Raw genomic sequence first — 21,659 nt, forward strand, 5'->3', positions numbered from 1 at the left:
ATATCATTACGCTTCTGATGAAGATGTTGAGAGAACTGTGAGACTGTGGTTCATAGTTGGCAGAAATGTATCCATTTGGCTGGCGATTATGTGGAAAAGTGAATATTGGCAATTAAAGATCACATTCTAAGGATTATTTCTGCGTTTGATTTATTAATATATTCCCATCCAAACCCAGTTAACGAAGGTGGAGGCATTACTTTTCATTCAACCCTTGTATGATCACCCTGTATATCTGAACCAGAAAACAGTTACACATGCTAACCCTATGCCTAACATGAAAGAGATTTTAGATAATCCAGCCCATTGATGTTATTTTACAACTGTGGATCTGCGGACTGGGTACAGTCAATTAGAGGTAACACGTGAAGATCGTCTGAAAGCTATATTCTCAACTCCGTCCGGTAATTATCAATGTCATCACAAGGCTTTTGGGCTAAAACACTCTCGAGAAACCTTCCAACACCTATTAGATGGTGTATTGCGAGGATGAAAACCAAAGCAGTGTATGATCTAGACGATACAGTTGTGTTCTCCAAGGACGCCCAGGTGCCTACATTGTGTTAAGGCGCAATATTTGACCATTTACTTGCAGCACCATTAACGTATCCCGTAAAAATGCAATTTTGTATTACAAAAGTCTTTTAATTGAGCCATATTTTTGGCCAGAATGGTGCACGCATCGATCTACAACTTTATGACGCGATAAAAATTTTCCCAGTACCAAATACAGAGAAGGAGCTGCAGTAATATCAAAGTATAGACAACTTTTATAGAAAATATATTCCAAAATTCGCTGAAATTGCAATAGCCCTCACACAGTCCTTGAAGAAAGGAATAAAATTCCAATGGTCTTCTGATTGTGAAAGAGCATTTCTGAAACTACAAGATTTAGTGACTAGTACTCCAGTTCTCACTTTTCTAGGTTACCAAAAGCGGTCTGTGCTGCTGTGTAACAGCAGCAGTTTTCCCTTGTTCTGCATATTAAGACAGGAGATAAACGGAAAATCCCATTTAATAGCATGTGCATTGCGACGACTTGTTAAGGTGGGGAAAAATAATTTAGACTACTGAAACGGAAGTGCTAGTGCTAATATACAAAAAACTTCTATTTGCAGTTATTTGTTGATAATGCAGCATTGAAATGGTTACTAGTTATTTAATTCGATGGCGTTAGCACTGAGTGAATTCGATTTTCAGGTAAACACCGACCAGGTAAATCACTTGGAGACACGGATAGTCTCAGTCACAAAACTCAAACCTTGGGTAGTGTTGGGATGGATATGGAAAAATGGAGAGATGCACAAATTGCTGCCTAGATGGTCAGTGGTGCGGTAGGCAGCTACAGTTCAGCACAAAAGGTGGGGTTGCTGTAAACGAAGACTAGATGTGGGTTATGAATAGTGGTACCAACAATATTGTGAAACGAATTGTAGAGTCACGCTCATGATTCAATTGTCGTCGGACACGGTGGGTACTCTGCTATGGAATGCAGAATTGTTCAGATTTACTGGTGGATGACAGACAAATAATATGTCGACTATTACAACAAAATTTGTCCCTTGCTATTCAAGAGCAGAGCTCATTCACCTAAAGATTACAAGGCAGTGGTTACCAGAGGCAGATAAACCGCTTCAGGTGTTAGCTATCTACATACTCGGACCATTCGCTTATACATCAGCAGAAAATTGTTATATGCTCAAAATAATTCATAATTTCTCACGTTTGGTGTCTATGATAGCAATACACAACCAACAAACAGAAACAGTGCCACAAGTGGGATTTAATTAAACAGTTCTGCCAGTTATTATGCCTTAAGATATTCAGGACCAGTGCATTACACTCAAAGACGAGCAGACAGGATCAGAGTCCACGGTAAGATAGGTAAAATGGCGGGTTGCTACGTCAAGTGATTACAACGATTGGGAAGCGCTATTTCCTTATATATTAGCAGCATATAACTAAGAAATACATAAGAATACAGGCTTATATCTTAATGAGGATGTTTTCAGTGAGAATATACTGTCACCTTTTCATGATGATGATGATGTTTGGTTTGTGAGGCGCTCAAGTGCGAGGTCATCAGAGCCCATACAAAGTCCCACTTCTTTCACAGTCCAGTTTTTTTCACAGTCCTATCTAGCCACAGTCACGAATGATGAGCATGATGATGAAATAATGATGACAATGCAAACACTCAGCCCCAGGCAGTAAAAATCACCAACCTGCCCAGGAATCGAACCTGGGACCCTGTGATTGTCTCCTTTTGAGCTTTGTAGGGCCCCTCCAGGAAAAAATACATCATTGGTAATACACATGGCAAGTTTAAAAAAAATGTTTGGGACCAGGTTAAAAAGTTAAACACTAAATTCTTGCAACGACATGAAACCACCCATAATATCTGAGACCAGTGCACACAAACAATCTCAGTAAAATGGAATTGACACTTACTTCACCCAAAGAAATAGAATCCATCATAAAGTCCTTGAAATCAAGGCATTCTAGTGGTTATGATAACATATCAACAAAGTTAATAAAAGAGTGTTCATGTGCACTTAGTCATATCTTAAGTTACCTGTGTAATCAATCACTTGTCACAGGAACATTCCCAGACTCGCTCAAATATGCTGAAGTTATACCTCTCCACAAGAAAGGGGACAAAGAAATGCCGTCAAATTACCGACCTCTCTCACTTTTGCCAGCTTTTTCAAAAATCTTTTAAAAGGTTATGCCCAAGTGTCTACTTAAGCACCTTAGTGAAAATAACATACTGTCAAAGTCACATTTTGGGTTTCTTGAGGGTTCTGGTATTGAGAAAGCTATTTACACTTACAGCAAAAATGTCCTTAATTCATTGGACAACAAATTAGAGGCAACTGGCATATTCTGTGACCTTTCAAGGCGTTTGACTGTGTGAATCACAGCATCCTTTTAAGTAAATTAAAATACTATGGCATCACTGGTAGTGCTGCAAAGTGGTTTCAGTCATATCTTACTAATAGAAAACAAAGGGTGTCATTACGTAACACTTCAGCAGCAGGCAGTCAGACATCATCTGACTGGGAAGAAATTACATGTGGTGTTCCCCAAGGTTCCATACTAGGTCCACTACTGTTTCTTGTGTATATTAATGACCTGTCATCTGTTACATTACCAGATGCCAAGTTTGTCTATTTTCATATGATACAAATATTGCAATAAATAGTAAATCAAATATAAATTTAGAAAGGGCAGTTAATCAAATTTTCACTGAAATTAATAAGTGGTTCATAGCCAATTCACTGTCATTAAACTTTGAAAAGACCCACTATATGCAGTTCAGAACTTCCAAGAGATTTCCTTCTGTTGTGTGTACAAAATATGATGACATGGAAATAGGAGAAGTTGAGAGTGTAAACTTCTTGAGATTACAACTTGATAATAAATTCAGTTGGGAGCAGTATACTAACGAACTGCTAAAGCGCCTAAACATGTCTGTGTTTGCAATGCGAATGATGTCAGATATAGGAGATACGAATATCAAAAAACTGGCATATTTTGCTTCTTTTCACTCTATTATGTCATATGGTGTCATATTTTGGGGTAACTCCACAGACAGAGAAAACATTTTTAGAGTACAGAAGCGTATAATAAGAGTAATGAGTAGTGTAAATCCAAGAGCATCATGTCGAAACCTATTCAAAGAATTGGGCATATTAACCACAGCTTCTCAGTGTATTTATTCCTTAATGAAGTTTGTTGTAAATAATACATCTCTTTTTTCCAACTAACTGCTTAGTACACAGTTTCAATACTAGGAATAAGAACAATATACATAAAGATTTAAAAGGACTTACTCTTGCCCAGAAAGGAGTCCAGTATTCAGCAACGCATATTTTCAATAAGTTACCAGCAACCATTAAGAGTTTAGTTTCAGACAATGCACAATTTAAACATAATTTAAAAGAATTTTTGGTGGCTAATTCCTTCTATTCCATCCATGAATTTCTCAACAAGTGCAGTAGACCATTTTAATGAAAATTTATTGTACTTTAATTTTTGACAATACTTGGTTGTAACAGCCAAGTAACTACCTACTGTGTGAATGATGGATGTATGGAAAGCAGATGTAAGTCTTAAGTCTGTAAAGAGTAGAAATTTAATTTTAAATCTTGTACATAATCAGACTGTTCTTAACTGAGGATCACTGAAATGAATAATTTACTTTAATTTTTGACAATACTTTGTTGTAATAGCCAAGAAACTAGCAAATTTCTGAATGATGTACTTAATGAAAGCAGATGTAAGAATTAAACCTGTAAATATTAGAAGTTTAAATTTAATTCATGCACATAATTTTACCGTTTATTAACTGAGGATTATTAAAATTAATGAAACAAGGTTTTCTAATTACATTTTTGTAATGTGTTTAACTGACATGTTCCACACCCAGGATTCCCTCTTTTATGGGTCTATGGAATGAATAATTGATCTAATCTAATCTAATATAATAAAAATCAGTATTACTGAAGTATCATGTCGGCCTTTGGATTATGCTAACCAAATCGTATGTATGAAAGGGAAAGACTAAAATATTTGTTACGCATTGCCAATGACCCTATCAAGCGATAGAAATGACGTCAGTTGTTTATGTTAAATTACAACTTCCAATGGGTACCACACTGATTCACATTAGTTGTGTCTCACCTTTTAAAGGTACTTCACATGTACTGTGCCTCCATTTCTGGCAACATCGTTTGCCCCTCATAGCCTTTTTAACGGTCCCAAAATTGACGTAATTATATGGAGAAAGGTCCGGACTGTATGGAAGGTGGCCGAGAACCTCCCATTAGATACTGTGACTCCATTTCTGGCAACATCGTTTGCCCCTCATAGCCTTTTTAACGGTACCAAAATTGGCGTAATTACATGGAGAAAGGTCCGGACTGTATGGAGGGTGGCCGAGAACCTCCCATTTGAATTTCTGCAGGAGTGGCGCAACTGTGTTGGCCGTGTGGGGCTTTGCACTGTCGTTGGCCGGAATGACCTCACGGGTGAGCTTACCTGGTCGTTTTGATTTGATCGCTTGGAGAAAGGTGGTCAAGGTTTGCGAGTAACGCTGGGCATTCATTGTTGTCCCTTGCTGAAAGAGGTGAATCAGAAGGAGGTCATTTTGGTCAGAGAAGAACGTCAGCATAGGGGCAAACGATTCACCTCGGATGACGACGTCCAGCTGTACGTGCGGAACTTGTTAACATCGCAGCCCCGCGAATTTTATGAGAGCCATTCGCCGCCTTGTGTCACAGAGAGACAAGTGTCTCAACAGCCAGGGTCAGTACTTCTAACATACAGGTACTGGTGTCTGTAATTATGCCTCCGGCTCGTTTCTTTTTGAACGCCCCTTATATACGGCTGTTTACAATAAAATCAGTCATAACTTTTTATGTAGCAAAGGTCCCAAGTCAATTAATTACTGTATCCAATAGCATATATTTATCATCATTTCGCGGTATAGCCAGTTTTTGGTGCTAGACTGTTTCTAGCTAACTGGAATTTAGGGAAACGTGGAAGGCCGGACCCAGCAATATAACTTGCTTTTCACTCAATCGGTTTATTTCACAATATATAATAATAAATATTGTCTTTTGTACAAAAAGAACAAATTTGTGAAGTGAATAAGTTATTACAAGAGAAATCGAAACAACAACAACATGACAATAATTACAAGACGACCGGACCAGCAGGCCGCCCGTTATCGGGTGAAACAGCGGTGTTTACTACCGCGCTGGACACAGTTTCTCTTGTTAGATGTCCTTCTGCAACACATGAAACCTATATAAGCACCATTGGTGAGAAGAGTGTTTCAATTACTCAAACAGGTGACGTAACTTTTAATTTGAAAGCTGCACTCGAAAAGTTCGGGGTTAAGATGCGCACCTGCACGTAAAGGTTAAACAGATTAGGAAACAATTATGTCAATGATAATGCTTACTCCAAAGAAAGCACTCTCTTACTTTCAATCGGCAACCAAGATGCGACTGGATCCCAGCCCGTCCCTTTTGACAATCTTAATCTGACTAAAGCCCTGGTGACAGTTGGCTGATAATATTTAAAAAGTTAGACTGATTGTTAGTTATGAAGACTGCTCTGAAGGAACGTTTTAAAACATTAGTTATGAATACTTATTACACGAGAACTCACTAAGCGGAATCACAAGATCTACTTAAAAATACACCAATAATGACCTGGCTTTTCAAAGACAGCAACGCACATTTTAGTACAATAGGTTGTTTACATTATAATTAATGCAATTACAATCAGTGAATTGAACCTGTTAATCATCTAAATCTAACCATAAGACCCCTGTCTGTTTAACGGCAACCTGTGCCGTAGTACAACTGTTCTGACTGGATTTTACGACCAGGAGCTGATTCATTACAACATTAATGACTGGGTATAAACCAGAAACGAAAAGCAATTTAACATCAGGACAAATTTTCAAAACACAACTACTCTCTGGTACAGTACTACGGTCTATATTTACGACCAAATAGCCGACCGAGTAAAACTCTTAGGGTTGTGTGTAAGCCAGAAAATAATGAAGAGGTCAGGTAGACAATGACACAATTCACCCCGAGGATTACGGAATGTTACTCCTCTTTATCAGCTAGCAGTTCCATGGATCCACGGTGCATCGCGGCAGTTACTGAGTGGTGCGATGACAGTCAGGTAGAAGGGGGCAGCCAGGCCACGAGCGGTCGTCCGACACGAATGTCGCCAACCAACCGACGGGATGTCGACCTGCTGCTTGTATTCGACGCTGACCCGTAGAAGTACTCCGGTATCCTTACTCTGCACAGGCCCTGCTTGCGTAGCTCGTGGCTTCGGTCGCTCTGACGTCGTGACCACCTCTTGTCGCGACGCTACCGCCAGTCCCCAAACTTGGTACCTCCACTCTCGGGCCAGCGAACTTGTACATACATCGGCAAGCAAAATCCTTCTAAGGACACAGCCAACAGATACTAACTCTTCCCCATAGATATTGGCAATGAGGCCGCAAGAGGGATGATCGATACTACTATAGAACAGTCTACTAATTTAATGGCGCCATGGCTCACACAGCATATTGCTTTGTGCAATTACGAATTGCACAGTGATTTTTACTTACGAATTTAGCACAAATGACCTATAATCGTCAATGGCTTACCTAGTAACAGAAGATAGTGTTATATTATTTGATCTGAGGATTATGCACCCAGACTCTGTTTCGAGGGTTTACAATTTTGCTCCTAGACGACAAATTCTGTAATGGCTGACTTACTGGGCTGTAAAAGGTGAGTGTGGCGATCGCACTGTGCGAGTCGTCTGACCCGTGTAAGCTTTTCTTCACCGGCAAGAGAGCGCACTTGTAATGTAACCATTACGCATACTCCTGCGTGCAACATTCGAAGAGTGCACGGAACTCGACTGAGATCGCTCATGTGGCTGCCGCCTTTTCGCAGGCGTCTCCGAGCGATGTACACTAGCAATCGCACATCGCTATTGCAGGCATCCAGGTGCCATGGTGCCGAGATACTAAATTCGTATCTAGCTGTCCGGATGGATAAGAAACTGCCATTCCATCGACATGTGGAATACGACACCCAAAATGGGCAGAAGCTGATGAAAGTATTGTACTAGCTCTTCAACAGCAGGGAACTGACCTTAGATACCAAGCTCGACTGTAACTATGGCACCTCTGGGGGCCACCATTAGTGCCTCTAGGATAAAGACTATCCAGCGCCTGCAGAATAAGGTGCTTCGGTAGAGCCATTGTAAGATAGTAAAACATTACTCCGCCACCAAGACAGTTAGACCGCTCTACACCGGTGACGTTGTACTACAACCAGCCACAAAAGAAAAAAAAAGTAATCTCCGGTGCTAAACCCTCCCCCGAAGATGGGCGAATGGTTGACAGCCAAAAAATCGTGGCAAGAAGTGACGTCATCCGTCTGCATTCCCGAAATTTCATTCATTATTCTTTACACTGGGAAAATTTCAGGGATCACAACAGTGCTTACGTTGCTGCTGTTTGTGTCAAATCCATGCTGATGTTCTCTTTTTAGCTCGGCGCCAAATTTGACCTTTTTCTCTCTCCACCCCCCTCCCCCCTCCCCCGGCCTGTGCGTGACAGTGCGTGAGTGGGTGCGCGTGCGTTCTCGTGTGTGTGCGTACATGTGTGTGTGTGTGTGTGTGTGTGTGTGTGTGTGTGTGTGTGTGTGTCGTTTTGAGTCATCATTTATGACAGCTCCTTGCACGAAATAGTGTGCCATAGCGTAGTGTAGTGTAGCGCAGTATTTTATTACTGACTTTCTTTCTGTTAATGCCTCCTGTAGTTGCAAAGTTTTCTTCTGCCCCAACCAGTCACATACACAATCAGGGGAAGAGCGAAAGCAAACAAAATTCAAATTTGTCGTCAACTTATATGAAAACACGTGAACGTACACAGCGACTGAGCACACTGCACCAACATAAACCCTATTTTCTGCAAAGTGAAAAAGGTGATAATAACAAATGAAGTTTTGCAAAATGATGTATTGTGTTTGGGTGCACGTTTCAGCAATACGTGAGAATGCAGATGAAGAAAGTTATTTCGAAACTGTATCTAAGTATTCGCAAAATATAGTCGCGAAATATTTTCGTACAGAAACACTATTCTGACAGATAAAGTGATTTGTTAACTCGCAAACCAAATTTACAGTAACATCATTTAATTGCAGATGACATGCTATTAACACACAGTAGTGTACAGATGATCCTACATTACGCAAGAATGAAGACACATCGTCACTGGTCATCAGGGCTTAGTTCGAAGAGGGGCTCATCACTGAAGACATCCGCGGCACCCTTACAGAGCAGCGGAACGTCGGGCGATATTTGACGCAGCATTTTGGCCTCCCCACCCCCCCCCCACCCCCGTGTGCTTGTCTTCGTGCTTGCCACACTCTACCTTGGCGAACAAAGTCGCCGGATGCCTTCCCTGTCGACAATGTTTGGAGCATTAACGGCAGGGCCGTCCAATCACCTCGGGATTTTGAAGATCTAACATGCCGATTGGAAAAAAGTTGGCTCGTATCCTTCAGGAATCCGACAACTGCTTCAATCAATGCCGAAGCTGGTGGTTCTTTTTTTTTTAAGTAGATCATCCAACTTTTCTGAAACTGTAATCATTTGTTTGTATGTTCAATTGCATCACATCTACCGATTTCTTTCGTCAAATATCAGTGATGCCAAGCAATCTCCCAATCATGTTAAACGACTTTGGTTAACTTCCAGGGTTTCGTTTGCAGTAACAACAGACAAAACCCAACGTCAGATACTGACAATACGTTGGAATTAATTTACGATGGGAGGATTTTTGGCACGGTCAGTTATACATCACCTCAGAAGTTAAGTCCCATAGTGCTCAGAGCCATTTGAGCCAGTTATACATCGCCCTTTCGGAAACAGGTAGATCAGAAAACCTGTCCATACTCCTACCAAGCGGTACCCAAAAAATTCTAAAAATGTTGTATAATCTGAAGTTTTGTAATTGCACTGTGTACGAAAAAAATAAAAATCTTGAAAATAATAACAACCAACAACTAAAAATATAAAGGAGTAAAATTGTAGGATGTAAGGTCCGCCAGTTACGCAAAACACCCTTTTACCCAAGTACCCAAACATGTTTCATCTACATCTACATCTACATCCATGCTCCGCAAGCCACCTAACGGTGTGTGGCGGAGGGTACCTTGAGTACCTCTATCGGTTCTCCCTTCTATTCCAGTATCGTATTGTTCGTGGAAAAAAGGAGTGTCGGTATGCCTCTGTGTGTGCTCTAATCTCTCTGATTTTATCCTCATGGTCTCTTCGCGAGGTATACGTAGGAGGGAGCAATATACTTCTTGACTCCTTGGTGAAGATATGTTCTTGAAACTTCAACAAAAGCCCGTACCGAGCTACTGGGCGTCTCTCTTGAAGAGTCTTCCACTGGAGTTTATCTATGATCTCCGTAATGCTTTCACGATTATCAAATGATCCTGTAACGAAGCGAGCTGCCCTCCGTTAGATCTTCTCCATCTCTTCTATCAACCCTATCTGGTACGGATCCCACACCGGTGAGCAGTATTCAAGCAGTGGGTGGACAAGTGTACTGTAACCTACTTCCATTGTTTTCGGACTGCATTTCCTTAGGATTCTTCCAATGAATCTGTCTGTCATCTGCTTTACCGATGATTAATTTTATATGGTCATTCCATTTTAAATCACTCCTAATGCCTCCTCCCAGATAATTTATGGAATTAACTGCTTCAAGTTGCTGGCCTGCTATATTGTAGCTAAATGATAAAGGATCTTTCTTTCTTTCTTTCTTTGTATTCGCAGCACATTACACTTGTCTACATTGAAATTCAATTGCCATTCCATGCACCACGCGTCAATTCGTTGCAGAACCTCCTGCATTTCAGTACAATTTTCCATTGTTACAACCTCTCTATATACTACAGCATCATCCGCTAAAAGCCTCAGCGAACTTCCTATGTCATCCACAAGGTCATTTATATATATTGTGAATAGCACCAGTCCTACAACACTCCCCTGTGGCACACCTGAAGTCACTCTTACTTCGGAAGACTTCCCTCCATTGAGAATGACTGTGCAACCATCAGTGGGTGTCCGTTTTATTTCATCTCTAATGTGAACATTTTTACTAAATGATTACAAAATTATGTCCTTATTTAGTTCAAACAATAATTCGTTTATTTTTGTCAATACCTTTACTCTTGGTGTGCATGATTTTTCAGGACCACTTGTGCATTATTTATTACATGTAGCTTGTAATCTGCAACCAAACGATGTTGATGAGAAATTGTGTTGGGAGTTAACCTATCATCTAAACGTAATTTAGTTTGGCAAGATATTTCTCCCCTATATTCGTTTTTACTTGCGTTTTCGTTTGGCAAGCCCATTTATTCTCAGCATCATGGTGAGGTGTCCAGAAGTAAAGAAAAATCAGCTGCAACTGGTTCCCTATTCACTGACACACCCCCATCGATGGAGAGACCATGCGGATTTCTCTCAGCTAGATGCGAATAACGTTTCAGAAAGGACTGGAACGAATCCCAACTTCCCGTTTGATTTTCTTTGGAAGATCTTTGAAAAATTCAATTTTTTCCCAGAAATTGGAATACCAGGCTGCGTAGATTTTCTCCAGCCTCCAATTGGTGGAAATCACACATCTTTTTACTTCTTTATGTAGGTGACCAATAGTTTCTCGTTCTCTCCAGAAAGGATACCTAGAAATAATAATCATATTAACGTGATAGATATTCGACACTGAGAAATGTTTGTAAAAATTGGAAATGTGTAGTTCGACCCATGTATTTGTCGAATAATTTTGTCTTTGAATCGTTAATTTTTGATTTAATAAAATATTACGATTAGAAACTATATTCGTTTTGCTCCCAAGTCAAGGAAAGCCTCATAATTAATATAATACTGCTTACTCTGTGAGTATATGGCAAGCTTCATTTCATTGTTCTTCATGCGATGTCCTTTCAGTGTCCTGAATGGGGTGCCATATTTTGGGGAAGCTTTAAAACAACTCATTCCACCAGTCCTTACACGCTCCATAGCCATTTGTAGGGATTCTTCAAACCGCTGACACCTGTGTATTGTTCTTAAACAGGATCAACGTATTTCCTGTGAAAATAACGTCTGCATAAGTGAAGAATAAAATTCGTCATCTTACCATCTCCAGAGGATCGGGGTGAGATGCCACTTCCAGTAACTAGAACAATATATTCGCAGCATGGTAAATGAGGATGGAAACATACACTACAATGTAACCACTATGCTCAACATGTTTAACACCTCCCTCTTCTACTTATTTCGTAGCTCATAAGGACTTGGAAATATCTGTACATTAAGAAGCTGTCTGCTTTAGCTTTTACCTCGTATTTGTTGGTTTAACAGCGGAGAAACTATAAATGCAGCAGTATACGCTGCTGCGTACCCGTTAGAGTGTGCCCTACACTATGGTATCGCCATTTGTCACCACACCCTTCAGAAATGGCAGGTTTAGGCATCTTGCCCCGATAGGCATCTTACCCCGATTCATTCTATGCTCGCTGGATTCCTGCACTGAAATCTTACTTCTATAAGTATCTGAATTTGCAATGCAATGCACATTCCTAATGGATATTATAGAGCACTACACAGTTTGAATGACCCCGTTGACAACTATTCCAGTTTAACCACCTTTCTTCTGGGGCTTGAGAAAATTGTGAAGATCGCATTCAGTGCCATTCATCCAGTCATATAAAACCGTCAATCTCCCATCCTTATTTGTACTAACGCGTCATTAAATTCCGCTCCTTCTATACCATATCAGCCCATTGAAATCAGCGATCAGGATGCAGTCTGCCTTGCTTTTTGTATCTCTGTACCATATCTCACTCGCATCCTGTACCAGTTCAAGTTCCACAATCTCCTCAAACTACTGGAGCACCTTCATCCCTAATAAACTTCCCGTAAACCGGAGTCTGTAGCGATACACGTATTACAATCGGTACCAGTTTGTCAAAGTCCATTTTCGTTTCATGCATTGACAATCAATGTCTGTGACGTCGGCACTCTGCCATAGGTACACGCGAGTACAGCTTTTAGTCGTGTGCAAGCCCACTACATCTGGCACCAGTGGTGAAAATTAACGAAGTGATAAATTTTGCGCTAATATTGTACACCTTGCTGCTACCTAGCGCCGAAGGTTTGAATGAATCAAATGCATTTTTTATCGTATTTTAGATAGTAGTTGTTAATGATAAACGTGTTTAGTACCTAAATTATGTTGTATATGAATCAAACCATTGCATGTCAATTAATGACATAGTAATGTGCATCGAAATACAAATTACGTTAGATACTGTATTTAAACCGGGACAAAGAATGCCATACTATCTCGCGTTTTCGTTAGTTTTGTGTGACGTTCTGTAACTGCCTCAGTGTAAAAGTTGCCTAAGTCAACGTTTTGTGAGTAGACGCAGTAAGCGTCGGTAAACTGTGCAATCGACGTTTATGTAGCAGTCGTGCATCGTCGTGACGGAGTATTTTGGCTTAATTTCTACAAGTCCTTAAAAAAAGTCACTATAGCAGCAGTAATATTGACTTCGTAATGTACCCTGTAAGTGGTAGCTGGCTATCGGTACAAAGAATTCAGAAGCTTACAGTATGTGGGTTGCACGCTCTTGTACGGAACAAATATTTAATGGATACTGGTGTGTGATATTGCGTAGCATCCGCTAAGAGGCAAACTAACTGCTCACTAACTCAACTACGTACTTCAGTATTTTTTATTATACCGGTATGTGTTGTTCAATCAATGAAAAAATTCTCAGGAGGCCTTTATGCAAAGTTAAGATTTAGTTTGGTTGACCCAATCACTTTCAAGCGTGGTACTTTATTTTGAATAATTAATATTTTATTCAGAGAAAATGCTTCATTAGGTACGTAAGGAGTTCAACCAAATTCTTTGTTCATGTACCGAAAATCTATTTCCATATTCAAAAGTTACTACAGAAATCCGATGTAATTTAAAACAAATTTGTTAAAATCAACAAAGCAACGCTATCTGATAAATAGTAATTCTGCTTCATATAGAAAATGTATCAACTGGCTGATGAACAGACAAGTAAGCAGGCTTCAAAAGGTAAAGTGGTAACGTCCTTATTCAGAACTACGGGCACATAGTATCTGAAGTTAATTGAGAACATTAATTTTATTGCGCTGACGAAATTAAAGTGTTAATCAGTATCACCAGTATAGTTGTGGCATCACGTTCAGTTCAATATTGTCTTTCACATATGTGCTATACAGTGAAATGCTGTATACTTCATGTATAAGCGAATATCTTCTATGGTCGTAAATGCATATACACTCACGTATGTCTGTAATGTGTCCCATTTCTTGTATTTGAGTCCAGCCATTAGTCATCTGAAAATTGCTTAGCAGCTATCAACTCAATTAGTATCTCTCGCTCTTTTCACATTAAAGTTCCAATTAATTGTGTCACGTGTCGTAGCTTGCTCAGCAGGTGCACGTTATTGGCACTGTTCCAGAGTCCGCTGCTTCACGGTTAGATAAAGGTTATTCGTAATTAGGAAGGGACAGATTAACTAAAACGAGTCGGAAGCATCGCAAATCCCAACGTGTGGTTCGGAAGTGACTAGACGGGAATAGAAAAGGTGGATACGGTCAGTAGTGCTATACCACTAGTACGCATTCACCTATAATTATCATTATCTTCCTACTGTGACGTACGTATAGTAAGTGTTATTAAGAGCCAGTTGTTGCCTGAACGTATTAGTACTCGTCCTATGTAGTTCACTGCTACATTACTTGTTAAATTGTGCTGCTGTCCAGTATCTTATCAGCAAAACAGAAGTTCAGTGTCAAGTAAAGGGAATCCTTGTTGTTAAATTCCTTATGAAACATGATAGTACTGGGTTAAACTTTACCCCATTAGGCTGGTGACCGTTTCCTTTTACGCAACTACAGTTTACTTGATTACTAACAGAACTTTGGTTCGATTGCCGTTTATCTTGCTACTGCTTTCTTTCAACAGAAAACTTTAGGTAAATAAAATTAGTCCGATACACACCGTCAAGTTCACAAAATTAAAATCACTTGACAGCAATAACGTTATCGGCAAATTACTAAGTTAATAGCAGCCGGTACTGTTATAAGTGGCTTTTCCCAAAGACAGTTATTGGTTTGTAAGGGGAAGAGAGTTATACGTGGCTTTTCACTTGACAGGGCGGCACTAAGCGGCTCTGTTGGGGGAGGACATTCTTTTGCTCGTTACACATCACAATACAGACCGTAGCATACGTTCTAAGCGCAGGAGTGTATTGCAGGCACTGAATGTCCAGCGGCACGAACTTGGAGTAAATTCAATAAAACAAATAGTAGCAAATATTGCGGGAGTTTAGAAAGTAAACTTTAATTCATATTCAGTATTAAATGGATACAAAAACAGTAGTAGATCAAAGAGAACAGAACGAGACAGTACAGGGCGTACCAAGAAACATCAATGGGCCGGATAGCAGCACAGAACGGCAACTGGCTTACGTAGCATACCATGCGTGCATAAATGATCCGCTTCAGATGAGCCCGTCTCAAAGAAAACAGGCACTAAAGGATGGAACCAATGAGAAAGATTACCTGGAAGATAGTGGTTATGCGAATGAATCGGTTGATATGTTCAGTTCTCCAAAAGTAGAGAAAGTACCTTTCGAGAAGCACGAGGTAGAATCAGAACATGAAGATAATGTAGAGCAAGAGGGTCAAAACCTTTGCGCATGAGTGATTTGTTAAAATTTTATGTACACAATTTAATGCACAAGGTAGCAGCATTAATAGTCAAATTAGTGGTCTTGACAACCAAGTCAGAGCACAAGTTAGCGGTCTTGAGAATCAACAAAAAACACAGGCAAATAGTTTTAATAGCCTCAATAATCAAATGAAAACATAGGGTACAAAGATGAGTAAACAAATCGAAAATCTAGATGAGAAAGTAGATGTTTTGAGTACTGCAGTGAAAGACAAGAAACTTGGAATAAATATCATAAATACCAATATGGCCACTATGCAGTGGCATATCAACGAGAGATTCGATTTACAAGTCATAAAAATCCAAGAAACAGTAGAACTTTTAGAAGTAATGAAAGTGGTCGAAAAAGTTTTCGCCCTGAAAACTCAAGTTGTTGACGAATGTAGAAATTAAATCTCGCATTTGAAGGAGACAGCGGCTGATTCTGAGAAATCAGTAAGCAAAGAGTTGAATATTTGTGAACGGGAACGTAGGCTAAACACTTCAGAAATTCAAGGTAAGGTCTGCGACCTTGAAAAGAAAATATGAACGAAATTCAGTTGTGTCATTGACAGGATACGTCATAACAAACTATGAGAGAGTAAAGAACGCTTTGATCCTGCCAAAAGACATACTGGCTGACACCCGTTGGACGTTCTGAAAAACTGCGGAAGGATTTTTTCTAAATGTTTGACAGATCAGGAAAAGATTAAAATTAGCAGATGATGGGGACTAAATTTGAACACTGACCAGATGACGTTTAACGAATTCAAACAAAAGTTTATCGAGGAATACTGGTCAGAAGCAAAACAAGGTTGTTTATGGCGAGGATTCATTATGGCTGTCGTATATCACAATAGAGGCACATACTCTACAAAGATTTCTGTGTATCCTGGTACCGAAAATTGACGCACTTAAGAATTAAACCATTCGACTTGGAGATTATATGCGAGCTGTGGAAAAGGCTGCCAGAGGATTCGAAGAGGTACTTAGGAAGCAATTATAAAAGCTTTTCTGCGTTTTTAGAAAGACTAGAGGATGAATATCATTGGCGAAGTCATCGTAATTATCTCCATAATAACAACAATATAGTTGATTACAATGACAATGAACAAACTGACAGCGATAGGTATCAAGTTAATATTGCTGAAGGAGGTAGGGGCAGAGATCGAGGTAATTCAGCCGCTCCCGAAAGAGGATTTGCACCGCGACATTACCACGACGACAGATTTCCACGGTCCAAACGTAATAAAATATGCCGGCGTAGACGTAATGAATCTAATGATCGTCAGAGTGACTGTGAAGCGAAGGTCGCTGCAATCAAAACAACACTGGTGCTCAGGAGTGTGTCACGGCAGATACGCGATGAAACGTGAACCAGCATGCGGACAGAGAGCTCGCCAGCGAGCAATACCTCAGGTCGATCAGCTGTTGGTATGGAAGCTGTAATTATGGCAGTAGAACAGAACGAAGGCTTCATGGTAGAATGCAATGAACCTGCTTCGGCAGATAACGACAGTGTGGCAAAATGGAAACGTGAACATGTTCGTAAGTGAGGAAGAAAGCGCCTACAACAGTTTGAAAAAGATAAAGTTTGCGAAAATGAGTTGTCAGGGATTACTAGTTGGTGTGAACAGATCGATGATCTGTACCAAGAGCTAAAGCAGTATGAGTGGGAGAATTTCAGAAGGAAGTATACGACCAAAGGGTTAGGTCGTAGTGACAGGAGAAAAGGGGACGGGGAGAATAGGACGTGGCCCAATAGTAAGAAAAGAAATAACATCATAGTGAGGAGAATCGAAGAAGATGAAATCCTCAGCGTTGCTAACGAAGAATTCCTGACTAACGATTCGCCAGAAGAACAAACAGTTATCAGAAAACAGGAAGAAGTCGATACAGGGGCTATTTAAGAATTACTGACTTTCACGAAGACCACACAAAATGCAAAGTAAAGGTAAACTTCATTAGAGAAGATGAGGACGACAATTCAGACAAAGAGCCTGCTGTGGAAAAAGAAAGGACTATTAACATTAGGAGAAAACGGTGACACTGAGTGTTTAACTCCCGACAATAGGTCGCATGTGGAAAATAACACGTGTCTTAGAAAAGCGTTTTTGTTGGAATCGAACACTGACGCAGAATGGTCAAATATAGAAGAAGACAGTTCGGACGACGAAAATATTGTAGTAACAGAAATCGAGGAAGCCGTGACAAAATGTTGTTCTGTGCCACCAGACGAAGCAACTTCAAAAGAAGAACCGAAAGTAAACGCAGAACCGGGGTGGCCGAGCGGTTCTAGGCGCTACAGTCTGGAACGGCGCGACCGCTACGGTCGCAGGTTCGAATCTGCCTCGGGTATGGATGTGTGTGATGTCCTTAGGTTAGTTAGGTTTCAGTAGTTCTAAGTTCTGGGGGACTGATGATCTCAGAAATTAAGTCCCATAGTGCTCAGAGCCATTAAACACAGAACCGAGAAAGAAAGAGCCTTCTCCACGGCGAAATGTTATATAAAATGCAAATATTTTTATACCAGATCACTCACACAATGAGGTGAAATGACATTCTTTATCATTGTATTGCTGTTTGTGTAAAATGTCTGCTGTTGTGATGTGCTTGTAATTATTTTTTCTCGCCCAACACAGTCTGAGGAGTTGTGGATGTTTCAGTGACGCATCCCCAGCAGGGTCACTGAAGCATGGGGCATGTGTGACACTATTTCCGAAATTACCTATAATGCTGTTATCTAGCATGTTTGTCTGGTTTTAGTCAGTTTGATTTCTGTGTAACCATGCTCTTTCGTGTAAGATCGATGTAAATGTTTTATTCATTGTTTGTCATAAGTTATACAATTGTAATTAATCTTTGGGTGTAATTTCAAAACTAACGTACTGTAAAGTATTGTAAAAGTTAAAACTTTAATTGTGTTACTGGTTCATGCATTGCTGAAATAGGTTTGTAATCGAGTAAAACTTGGAGGGAAGTCCCTCCGCAACGGAACTGGCTAGGCGGGAATAGAAAAGGTGGATATGGCGGTGGAACTGCAAGGCTCCTGTGTGGCAGGAGTCAGCCAGTGGTTATCAGGCAAAGAGTACGCATCTTATGAAGTGAAAGAGGCGAGGAGAACTGCAAGATTGTATAATATAACTTCGGATGCGGAAGTAATTCGGCTTATTATTCATGGCATACTTTGGTAAGCTCTGTTCAAGCAGATATCAGTTCTTTCATTTAGTTACAGTCATGAGAAATGTAAGAATGGTCATTGTTAAAACTGTGATTTGTATAATACAGCCAATCGGTTGCAACAGTGTCTGACTGGTTTCGACACTGACATTGTGTGTCTTCATCAGAAAAACCAAAAACAGCTGCATGCAGTGACAGATGCTAAAACTCAGACATCAGCCAGCTACACGGTTTTTTTAAAACAGGACTTACTGCCCAGAAACTCCACGAAGCAGCCGTTTCCATGTTTTTTCTCACTTCTGTAAAACCTATCACAATAGCATCAATCTCATAACAAAAGAAAAATAATACCCTTCCATGATCAAGACAACCGTTCCGCACTACGAGCAAGAAACCAGGTAATCCAAAGTTGTGGCTCCAGTATTCGTCGACTGCTCTTGCTTTCAGGACGACCTTATGTATCCAGGGCAGCAGAATGAGATAATGCAGCTGTACGAATTTCTGTTTCTGTTTGTTGCAGAGTCCGCAGCCTCCAGATGCGTGGGTCCACATTCGTGATGCTACAGTGGCAGGGCCAGTGTGCCCACAAAATTCAGCCTTCTCTTCTTCACCAATTGGGGCTGAGGACTGCCTCTACCTTAATGTGTTCACACCAGCGGTAAAGTATACTCTCCATTGAACTTTATTTTTATTGTTGTGTGATAACACGAACTCTGTCCTACTTTCGACCCATTAAAGCCATCCTCCAACGGTATACATCACTTACTGAGTGACCGCTACGGTCGCAGGTTCGAATCCTGCCTCGGGCATGGATGTGAGTGATGTCCTTAGGTTAGTTAGGTTTAATTAGTTCTAAGTTCTAGGTGACTGATGACCTCAGAAGTTAAGTCACATAGTGCTCAGAGCCATTTGAACCATTTTGAACTTACTGAGTTATTTTCCTTTTTTGGAAATTTGTTATAAGGTCTTATGGAACCAAACTGTGGAGGTCATCGGTCCCTAAGTTCACACACTACCTAATCTAACTCAAACTAACTTACGCTAAGGACAACACACACACCCATGCCCGAGGAAGGACTCGAACCTCCGACTGGGGGAGCCGCGTGGGCCGTGACGAAACGCCCTAGAACGCGCGGCTACCCCGCGCGGCCAGGCAGCCAGAAATATGACGCTTTTAGTGGTGGAAACATGCACAAATTCCCTAAAAATATTTAAAAAGAAATCATTTGAGATTTAAAGTTTTGAAGAAGGCTTAAGTGGAACGAAATCTGTCCCACAATTATACAGGGTGGTCGGAAATTCCCATTACAGACTTCTAGGACTTGTAGAGGGAGTGAGTACATCGTATTTTGAATAGGAACCCATGTCCAGAAACGTCAGACAACGAGACTACAGAGCGTCAAAGTTATGGGCGCGGGCGCCTGTAAACGTACGTATACACGGAGTGATTCCGTGATGATGTTACAGACTTTCTAGGATGATGGAGAACGATAAATGTATTAATTTGAAGTCAGGATCCATTTACCAGAAACGAACGAGTCTGAAGTTATAAACGAAAACCGTTCTGATACCTCTGACAGCTGAATACAAGTACCGGTTCTTGTGCTGCGAAGAGTGTAGGGTTGATAACGTTCAGTGGCGGTAGTGAGGACAAAAACGAGAAAAAAATGTCGGCTCTTCAGGTATGCAATTTAGAGCCCACGTTTACTGGAAATTTTTTCTCGTTTATGTCCACACTACCACCACTGAAAGTTACCAACCCTACAATCTTCGCAACACAAGACCCGGTACATGTATTCAACTGTCAGAGGTATCAGAACAGTTTTCGTTTATAACTTTCGACTCGTTCGTTTCCGGTACAGGGATCCTTACTTTAAATTAATACATTTATCGTTCTCCATCATAGCAGAATGTCTGTAACATCATCACGGAACCACCCCGTGTATACATACATTTACAGACGCCCGCGCCTGTAACTTTGGCGCTCTGTAGCCTCGTTGGATGACGTTTCCGGACATGGGTTCCTATTCAAAATACAATGTACTCCCTCTCCTCTACAAGCCCTAGAAGTCTGTAGCAGGAATTTCCAACCACCCTCTATGTACTAAGATGATATCTTTGCCTCTACAACCGTCCAGAGTTGCAAACGTGTTGTCGATATAGGATTTTGTGCACGAACTGACCTCTCGATGGTGTCCCACAAATGTTTGATCGGATTCATATCACGGGATCTGGGTGACCAAATCATTCGCTAGAATTGTGCCGATTGTGACCGTGTGAGATGGCGCATTGTCGTACATAAGAACTCCATCACTGCTTGTGAAGTCCATGAACGGCTGCTTCCCAGTCAATGATTGGCTCAGTTGGACCAGTTGGACCATTCAATGTAAACACAGCCCACACCATTATGGAGCCACCACAAGCTTGCACAGTTCCTTGCAAAAAACTTGAATCCGTGACTTCGTGGGGTCTGCGCCACACACGAACCCTATCATCAGCTCTTACCAATTGATATCGGGACTCATCTGATCAGATCATAGTTTTTTTATTCGTATAGGGTCAAACAGATAAAGTTACGAACCCAGGAGAGACATTGCAGGCGATATCACGCTGTTAGCAGACACTCGCACTGGTCGTCTGCTGCATAGCCCGTTGATGCAAAACTTTGCAACATTGTTCTAACGGATATGCTTGTTGTTAAGTCCCACACTGATTTCTGCTGTTATTTCACGCAGTGTTGCTTGTCTGTTGGCACTGACAACTCTACGCAAACGCTCCTGCTCTCGGTGGTTAAGTCGTCCGTGGTCACGGGTAATGCCTGAAGCGTATTTTTAGCACACTCTTGACACTGTGGATCTCAGAATATTGAATTCTATAACGATTCCCGAAACGGAATGTCCCATGCGTCTGGCTCCAATTACTATTCCGCGTTCAAACTGTTAAATTCCACCGTGCGTCCAAATAACATCGGATACCTTTTAATTTGAATCAACTGAGTACAAATGACATCTCCGCCAATGCACTATCCTTTTATGACTTGTGTACTTGGTACTGCCGCTTTCTGTATATTTACTTATTGCTATCCCGTGCCTTTTGTCTCCTGAGTGTACAT

General features: G+C 40.7%; 1 protein-coding gene across 1 annotated transcript in view; it reads left to right on the forward strand.

Annotated features, from left to right (window-relative positions):
• Positions 1-21,659, forward strand: part of LOC126474119 (juvenile hormone esterase-like) — an 87,153-nt gene that overhangs the window by 17,878 nt on the left and 47,616 nt on the right. Inside the window, exon 2 of the mRNA XM_050101549.1 lies at positions 19,068-19,205. Coding sequence (XP_049957506.1) covers positions 19,068-19,205 — 138 coding nt within the window. The remainder of the gene's footprint in view (positions 1-19,067; positions 19,206-21,659) is intronic.

The sequence above is a fragment of the Schistocerca serialis genome, chromosome 4, assembly GCF_023864345.2.
Source record: "Schistocerca serialis cubense isolate TAMUIC-IGC-003099 chromosome 4, iqSchSeri2.2, whole genome shotgun sequence".
Classification (NCBI taxonomy): Eukaryota; Metazoa; Arthropoda; class Insecta; order Orthoptera; family Acrididae; genus Schistocerca; species Schistocerca serialis.